Genomic DNA, 9638 nt, shown 5'->3' with positions numbered 1-9638 from the left:
ACATGTGTGTGTATGTGATTGGGTACGGGCATGTACGTACACGTATATGCATTCATATTAAAACATGAACTATAAAATAAAAAGAAAAGCATTTCGCTTTTCAGCTCGGCCATTCCACTTTTTGCTATTAACGTTCATTTCATTCAATTCACCTGTAGCTGAGTTGCGGAATACTTGTTGGCGTCCAAAAACCTTGGAAAACGGGCAGTTAAAAACAAGTATTTCAAGGTAAGGCAACTACTTTTGATTTGATATACTAACTTTAACTAATACAATAGCCACACAGTCGTACTTCTCTCGTCTTGTTCTTTCTATCTCACTCTCTTGCTTTCCTAGTATTTTTTTTCTTTCAGTCTTTTTGTTTGTTTACCTTAATGCATATATATTATGTATGTATGTATGTATCGTGTATGAGTATTAAACAAAAACATTGATATGTTTCTGTTAAGAAAAATACACCAGTTATTATATAATTATGGTGGTGGGGGTGTATTTATATTTTTCAGTTGTGTTTACATCTGTCTATTACGTAGTGTTGGATAAAATCCATAGATACAGTATGTCACTGAAACAAAACATTGATAAAGCACCAGTAAACCAGTATTTTTTAAAGCACCTATTTGGTTCTTTCCTCTGCAGATTCCCTCATTACTTAATCAGTTTGTCAAACGTTATTGATTCTCAGCAAAGCCGATTGACTAATCAACACGACAGTTGTTAGGCTACCAACAGGTGAATAGATAATGAATACCTGTTGACAGTGAAATTACGACCTACAATAAATTTCTTGACGTCTATACGGTATAAATCGGTAGTTTATCATTACTACAGCCACTTAAGTTTGCCCCTTTGTTTTCTTCTGATTTTTTAATTAACAGCTTATATGTTTATGCTTACATAATGCATTTTGTTGTTGTTTAGCCCCAAGTATCCTTGATCAAACAGACTCGTTATCAAAGGCATTCCAACCGTAACTATGTACAGGGAACAGGGCAACGTTGTCCAGCATGAAGTATTCTAAGAGAATAGGATATAGTTTGAGGGAGGTTTAGTGTTATTTCTAGCAGACTGAGTGACCACGTAGAAGGTCCCTCACCAGCTCGTTGTTCTTCCTACTAAAATCATTTTTTTACAGATACCGGCGTCATTCAATGTATCATTTTTTAAAGACGGTAGTGTGTTTTAGAGGCGATTTCGCTGCTATTTTCAGCAATTTGAACGACTACATTGTAGTTCCTTCAGTTACTCGTTCTATATTGGTTTAATTTGTTTACAGCATGCGTTTTGTGAACAGTTGAGTCGTTTAGTTGGAGCGGGAGAGGATTTCTAGTGGATCGTGGGTTCACTATATAGCTATATACAGATTAGGGAGAGATGGATGAAATGATATTTGTGATGCAAGTAAACAAGAAATGGATGTATATTCGGGAATCGATTATTGGTTGCAGGCTTAGCTGCCCGACAGCTTTACTTCAGTGATGTTCGTTCACTCTTCAGTTTGTATTAAATTTTTTTTCATGGAGTACCATCCCAGTTTTCTCAGGAAAGGGTAAGGATGAAATTGACCTTAGTGTATGATACTGATTGATTTAAATCAAAGGAACCTCTATGTCAGTGGTTCTCAACTAGGGTCCATATGAGATTTTGTTGTTAAAATTTTATCAATTGGTTATACATCTATAATAGACAAAATATTTAAACACTTTTCTTTATACAGTTCCTAACAATATTTAATTATAAAAATATAATAGGATTTTTTAAAGATTGAATGGCTATGAGTAAAATGAAAATTAAAGGGGTCGTTCTACCAGCTAGAAGAAGAAGCTAAAACTCCTTCGAATCACAACTTGAGAAAGTAAAAGATACTGAATGATGCAGTCCTAATTAACCCTAAAAAGACAGGATGGTAATGGCAGGAATGCTTAATTCACAAGGCCTGGGCAATGTTCAAAGTTGTGGGCTGCAATTTTGCACTTTTGTCCCCAAAGTATTGTGAAATATTGCACAGAAGAATATTTTTGAAGGAGGTCAAAGGTTACACGGCATTTTTTTTTTAATTGGACACTTTTAGTCTGTAGATAGAAAGTTACAACTGTTCTGTACTCCCAAATATTGTATAATAGATAGTAGACAAAAGTTTCTAACTAGAAAAAAATAATTCCTTTACAATGCTTAAATTAGTACAGTATTTTGAGAAAAAGCATGTTTTCCCAGAATAAAAAACAAAAATGTCAATCAAACTTTATTTTAGATTCTAAATTTGTATATTATTTTGTGCATTTTTATTAAGTTCAACTTGAACCATCTTCTGGATGTCTTGAACACAACAGTTCTGAGTGGATTCACATTCCTGGACAAACTATCATCATTTTGTAAAACTGTTTATCCAAAATATAAATATGATAGTATTTATTTTAATATTAGTTTCAGATTTTGGCACAAGGCCAGCAATTTTTGAGGTGGGCATAAATTGATTACAGCAACCCTAGTACTCAACTGGCAATTATTTTATTGACCCTGAAAGGATGAAAGGCAAAGTCAACCTCGACAGAATTTGAACTCAGAATGTAAATATGGACAGAATACCACTAAGCATTTTGCCCAGTGTGCTAACAATTCTGCCACCTCGCCACCTTAAAAAAAAAAAAGAATCACAGCATCTATTTTAATATTAATAAACCCATGAAAGGCTGGGTTTCGCTGATGAGCACTGTTGGCTCTAGTGAGATTTGAATATAAACTGTAAAAATGGACTGATACTTCTACAATACCTTTCTTCTGTTCTGTCATAATAATTCAGCTAGCACTCTCAGTTTCACATGAGTATTTTATGTACATGTGTGAATAAAGCAGTTGCAGCAGCAGCTGTGGATGTGATGATGGTCTCGTTTGATTAGGTTGCCAATAAGCTGAGAGTGGGTCATATATACACAGGATATTCAGGCTAGATTTGACAATTTTTTTATGTTTCGTTTCTCCAGGAACAGTTTCATGTATTGGTGAATAGTCAGTGGCATTGAAGAGCATAAAGATTAAAGTTGTAGTTGAGAAAAGGTTTGCTGACATGCAGAACTGGAAGCCATTTGAGTTTGGAAAAGAGTTACCTGTATCATGACAATTCATGAACATTGTAAAGGCTGTAAGATGTGACACAGACATCATAAAAACCAAGTTTCCCTAAATTGTGAGGGTCTTTGGGTGTGTCTCCAGTGAGGGTGATGTCTTGCTACCTCCACGTCTTTGAATAGGGCCTTAGGCTCAATTCAGACAGCTATGTAAAGCTGCTAGAGACTGTGGTCAAATCCTGGCTGGAGAGGGTTCCAGCTGGGAGGCCATATGTGTGGTAGCAGGATTTGGCTCCTTGCCATCCTCTGAAAAAAGTCAAAAGTGGTTGTCAGAGAATTGCTATGACTTCTCCAGCCCCAATTTCTGACCTCTTAATTCCCTCAATTGTAATCCCATGGATTACAATATGTTGGAAGTAGTTGAGAAAGACATCAACCACTCAGCCTGCATCATCAAGGTAAAGCTAGGGGCCAAGATGAAGGAAGTGTTCAAATATCTTCTCAGGACACAGTGGGGGCTCTCATGTGCCAGGTTCTGGAGCTGTCTTGAGGCTATGGTGGAATTTGAGGGAAGCTACTTTGAGTTAAAAGTCATCTTCCAGCCATAATCTTGTTGATATTCTTGATCTTTTAAAAATACTTTTATTTTTGGATGGCATATTGTTTTTCTTTTTTTTTTTTTGCCCTTTATGTAAACTGTCAAATGTTGCTCAAACACCTTGCATATCATGGACTGAACTTTAAGTTTAGAAGCAGCATATAAATTAGAGCTGCACTGCATGTGAGATTAAGGTACAGAACAGTATCCACACTACCACCAGTTCAAATCTTACTATAGCAAATGTGTTGTATTCCTGAATAAGTCACATAGCTCTGTTTACCTCAGTTTGATTCTCATAAGCATATCCCTCCAGTGTTGTTTTTCTTCAAAAGAGGTTATCTCTGATTCAGGTAGACCTATTAATCAGAGACATTCTATCTGTGACAGTTATCTCTCTTCATATAGCTAGGACCAGCTCAATGTGCCTTTTCATTTTTATTAAGGTGATTTAAAAGAACTAAACTCTAGTAGATTAAGTGACCAAGTAAAGGCTCTGTTGTTTAATTATATCACAAATAGCTATTTAGCTGTTTTAACTACTCTAGCAGTATGATAAAAAGCGTCCTACCCGTTGTTAGCTTAAGGAAATTGATGTACAACAGCAAAAATATAAGTTTAACCCTTTAGCATTCAGATTACTCTTTTAATTAATCATGTATTATTTTGTAGCGTTGAGACTTCAATGATGTGATTGTTTATTTTTAGAATGACATTGTTGGTTAGGTATGAGAGATTGCATCTGGCCAGTTGAATATAAAACAGGTAGAAAATTTGGGTCAGATATGGCCAGTTGAATATAAAACAGGTAGAATATTTGGGCCATATATGGCCAGTTTAGATGCTAAAGGGTTAAGGAATTGGAAGATTGTGCTGTTATTGTTGTTTAGACCCAGGTCAGCCCTGATCTGGCAGACTTATGAGCCAAGGCTTTCCATTTGTGATTATCTTTTTGGTATATTTAGACTTCATTCTTGTACATATCCTTTTTTTAACCCTTTAGCATTCAGATTTCTCTATCAAATTTCATACTTATTTATTCACATTGTTTTGAATTGATCATGCATTATCTTGTAGCTTTGAAATTTTAATGATGTGATTATTCATTTTTTAATTTATTAAAATGACATAGTAGGGTAGGTGTGAAAGGCTGGATCTGGCCAGTTTGAACATAACATAGGTAGGATATCTGAATCTGATGTGGTCAGTTTAAATGCTAAAGGGTTAAGATGGCAGGGTGTGGCTTGTGTTAGATTTTGCTGCTATTTCTAGCAAGTTAAGTAACAATATAGGGGCTTCAACAGTGGCTAGTGGTGAACTGTGTCATTTGTGTATGTGTGTATGATATAAAAGTAATGTTTAAATTGTCATTGATGGGGAGGAAGTGCTAGACAGGAGTCAGAAAGCGATGGGAAACAAAAGTAAATTAAAATAAAATTCCATAATTTTTCAGTATTTAATGTATATTTTTCTTCTTTTTCTTTTTGTACATCTGTTAGTCTTTCTTTCTCTTTTTATATGACTTTCTTTTTTTTTTATTGTTCCATTCTCTTACATTTCATGCAGAACTAGGAGGAGGCTACTTGTAGTGGATTTGAAACCAAATCACTAAATAGCTAAGCAGACATCACAACTAAGTCACAGTAGTATCACTGACCAATCAGTGTCAAGCCCTCACATAATTCAGCTTTCTAGAACCTTCTTATTGAACCCTGTATAATAGTGGTCTTTGGTGGTAACCCCAGAATCATGAGATTGCTACATGATGTTTCCATTCTCATTCCATCATCAACTGTTGGCAGATAGAAGGCACAGAATTTGTTGTCATGAATATAGTGTGACTATTTTCTAGTTGTGATGGGCCAACCACAATTGGTATGCCAATTAAATGGTAATAGATCTCAGTAGTGTGTCTCTTCCTGTGTGTAATTGTTGCTGTTTTTGTCAAAAGTGCAACATAGAAAACACTATGTGCATTGAATAAAGCTTCTGTTAATTGTTCGTTGTTAGAAATGCATTTTAGAATCTTTACAATCTTAGAAATACATTTTCTTTCACCAGTAGCTACCACAACCACCACAACAATAACAACACCCATGGCAAAAGTAATAGTTGTAATTTCTTTTTATCACTCTTTTATTTTAGGTATTTTTTATAACAGACATTGCTGGATTTTTTTTTTTTTTTTGTAAATTTGCATCAAAATGTCCACTCAAAACCAGATTATCCTCGAAGAAACATTTGATGAAAATTACCAACCAACTGAAGATGGTAAGTACTTTGAACAATTATGTGTATATATATATATATATATATGTATTTTCTATTTGTTTTAGTCAGACTGTGGCCTTGTTGGGGCATGGCCTTGAAGAATTTTTAGTTGAATGAATCAACTCCAGTATTTCTTATTTTTTAAGCCTGGTACTTATTCTGTCCTTTTACCAAACAACTAAGTTATGGGGACATAAATACACCAACATTCGTTGTCAGGAGTTGATGGAAGACTAACAGATATGCACACAAATACACACACACACACACACACACAAACAAGAGGCTTCTATCAGCTTCCATCTACCAAATCCACTCACAAGGCTTTGGTATGCCTGAGGCTATAGTAGAAGACACTTGACCAAGGTTCCAGACAGTGGGAATGAAGATAGAGCCACATGTGGTTTGGAAGCAAGCTTCTTACTTCACATTCAGATGTGTATTATATATATATATATATATATATATATATATATATGTATGTATGTATATGTCTATAAGTATCTGGACTGTTGCCATAGTAATGAAGTTAAAATACACAGAGTGAAGCCATATATATACATTAATTGATGATGATGATGGTTTATATATATTTATATGATGATTTGTTAATAGTGAATTGGAGAAATAAGTAGACTGATGGCTAAGATTCCTTGTGGTATTTACCATATCTAGTAGCTTATAATGTTCACCTCAATTTTCAGAGACTCTTTCTTGTGCTACTACTTGCCAGTAACTTAAACCCTGGCCTTGTATTGATAAGACACGATGATTCTATGGGATATTTTTTATATGTGCCCCTTATAAGACGTCAAAATACAGTAGTTATGACCCTTTGTGTTCATCGTCATCATTGATGATGTCTATTTTCCGTATTGTATAGGTTGGACAGTTAAACAGGTACTAATGAGTCAGCGGACTGCCCCAAACTTCAATGACTGCTTTGCATGGTTTCTACAACTGGATGCTCTTTCTAATGCCAATGAATGTATTAGAGTGCGCAAGGCACTTTCTTCATTAGTACCAAGTGTTTGCATGACAAGACACCCTTGACTGAATAGGGTATTATTGAGGGAAGTGAAAGTATGATAGAGGGAAAGAAGAGATGTCTTGCTGAAGAGGAGAGTACATGACTCTCCCAGCTGGAAAGAGCATGTGTGAGAGCAAGAGCGAGAGAGAGGTGGTGAGGGCATACCCTCAAGGTAGAAGGTGATTATGAAAGAGAAAAGGAATAGAGGAACAAAAAAAGTTGGTGGACAGGTTAGCTTACAAGAGTATGGAAAGACTGTGACAGATGACTAAGGATGGAAATTGATGGATAAATTGAATATTGGTTTGTGGGGGGGAAGAAGGAAATAGGAGTGGGTCATAGAAGAGGAGGAGGTGATAAGGGACAGTAATAGAGATGCAATGTGAAGTGTTGGAGGATATCATCAACATCATCATTGTCACTTAGCATCCGTTTTCCATGCTGACACAGGTTAGATGGTTTCACTGGGATTGGTAAGCTGGAGAGCTGCACCAGGCTCTTGTCTGTTTTGGCTTAGGTTCTACAGCTGGATGCCCTTCCTAATGCCAACCACTTCATAAAGTGTAGTTGGTGACTTTTATGTGTCACTGGCACTGGTGCCTTCTACTTGTCACTGGCACAAGTGCCTTTTATGTATCACCAAATGGTTTCAAATTTTGGCACAAGACCAGTAATTTTGAGAGAGGGGTCAAGTTGATTACATCAACCCCAAAAGGATGAAAGGCAAATTTGAACTTGGAACATAAAGCTTGATGAAATTCCACTAAGCATTTTGTCTGGTGTGCTAACGACCCTGCAAGCTCTCTACCTTAGTGTTGGAGGACAATGATATTGACAGCACCTGGGTAACACTGTAGTTAGAAGATTGATGAAAGAATCGGTATTAGAAGATGTGGGAGAAGGTTTGACTGGACCTCATTTTTGCTGAATTCAAATCCTGCTGAGGTCAATTTTGCATCTGGTTGCAATCATTCACTACTCACCATTGTCTTTTACTGCAAAAATTGGCCTTTAGATCTTCAAGTTGGGCATCAATCTGAGAGTGAGGTCTGCGCCTTCTCCTTCACTGACTTCTGTTAAGACAAAATATGATAATGAGTGTGGAAAGGAGAGCTGTGAATGAAAGAATCAGTGGAATGATGGACAAACCACTTTATTTAGTTATGGACTGAGATATCCGGCACATTGCTGTACTCAAGAAGATCCGTCCGTCCACCACAGCAGAATTGATACCGGTGCTGGTGCCACATAAAAAGCACCTAGTTTGTCCTGTGGAGTGGTTGGTGTCAGGAAGAGTATCAAGCCATAGAAACCATGCCAGAACAGACAATGGTGACTTGTGTGGCCCCTGGCCTTACCAGGTCTGATCAAACTATCCAACCCATGCCAGCATGGAAAATGGATCTTAAATGATGATGATTTCTCAGTTCAAATTATGTTGGGGTTGTTTCTGCCTTGAAAGTTCATCAGTGAGTGACGTGATGTGATGTAAGATTGCCATCAATCCTGATATCAATATTCAGTTTGCTATCAGATATCAGTAATATTTTTTTTAAAATCTTCTGCTAAACGGTGTCATAACTGATGTTTGTTTTATTTCAGAGATCCTAGAATATGCTCGTACCATTGATATTGATCCAGAAACAGAACCCCATCTCATGTGGATTGCACAGGAAGGAATTCTTGCTCATTTACCTGATGATTGGAGAGTTTGGTAAGTGATGTGGTGCTCTTGATTCTGATATATTTAAAAAAAATTTTACTTTCATTAAATTTCACTACTATCACCTGTATTTTAATAGTCATCATCAGCATCATTGTGATCATTGTCCATCTCCTCATTTTCATTATCATCAGCTTATAATAATCACGGTTATGATTACCATTCTCAGCTATTACCTTGTTTGGTTAGAGTCTGATGTGAATCTAAGCACTAACACATCATCATCATCATCATCGTGTTGTTGTTGTCGCTGTCATCATCATCATTGTTATCATTATCATCATCATCCACATCATCATCATACCACTATCACCAGACTCCTCACTTGATGTGTTACGTAAGATAATTATATCAGTGTTGAAGGTAATAAATATGGTGATGTTGATTAATATCCTCATCAACTGTTGTTTTGTTATCATTAACATTGTCTTAATCGTTACCACTATCCTCATCATTATTATCTTTATTATTACTGTCATCATCCTTCTCCTTATCATGATGACGATGCTAATTGTGACAAAGGAGAAAATGTTAAGTTCTGATGCTAGATTATTCAATGATAATGGTTGATACACATTAAGTGATTAGGTGATTGACTGCTTTATTTATTTGTTTGTTGATTTGTTTTAAAATAAATTTCAGTGAGGATTTAACAAGTGGCCACATCTACTACTTCAACCTGATGAATGGAACCAGCACCTGGGACCACCCTTGCGATGATTATTATAAAAAAATGGCTGAAGGAGAAAGGGAAAAAAATATCATAAATAACAATATTCCAGGTAACCATAAAATTTTTGTTACGCAACAACTTCATTGTCACACATGCAGCAATATCAGATCAGGGGAAGAGTGCAAGTGGACCAGTTGGTATGTACCTAAGATTTTGAGGGCACCCTACTGCAGCTGCTGGAAACAAAGGAATACTTCTAGATCTTTTATTCTGTTCTG

The 9638-nt window shown here is 36.1% G+C and overlaps 1 protein-coding gene across 3 annotated transcripts in view; it reads left to right on the top strand.

The window, feature by feature from the left end:
* The window catches only part of LOC106874788 (centrosomal protein of 164 kDa), a 105782-nt gene that overhangs the window by 1248 nt on the left and 94896 nt on the right, over positions 1-9638 (top strand). For 2 of the 3 annotated variants that reach the window (XM_052975154.1, XM_014922652.2), the window contains exons 1-4: positions 86-228; positions 5809-5934; positions 8567-8678; positions 9330-9469. In XM_052975154.1, coding sequence (XP_052831114.1) covers positions 5868-5934; positions 8567-8678; positions 9330-9469 — 319 coding nt within the window. In that variant the 5' untranslated portion in view covers positions 86-228; positions 5809-5867. Of the gene's footprint in view, positions 1-85; positions 229-5808; positions 5935-8566; positions 8679-9329; positions 9470-9638 lie in introns of those variants that run through there. The other variant, XM_014922644.2, reaches the window with a different exon arrangement.

Source organism: Octopus bimaculoides, chromosome 20 (genome assembly GCF_001194135.2).
Source record: "Octopus bimaculoides isolate UCB-OBI-ISO-001 chromosome 20, ASM119413v2, whole genome shotgun sequence".
Classification (NCBI taxonomy): Eukaryota; Metazoa; Mollusca; class Cephalopoda; order Octopoda; family Octopodidae; genus Octopus; species Octopus bimaculoides.
This window is presented reverse-complemented; position numbering and strand designations above follow the sequence as displayed.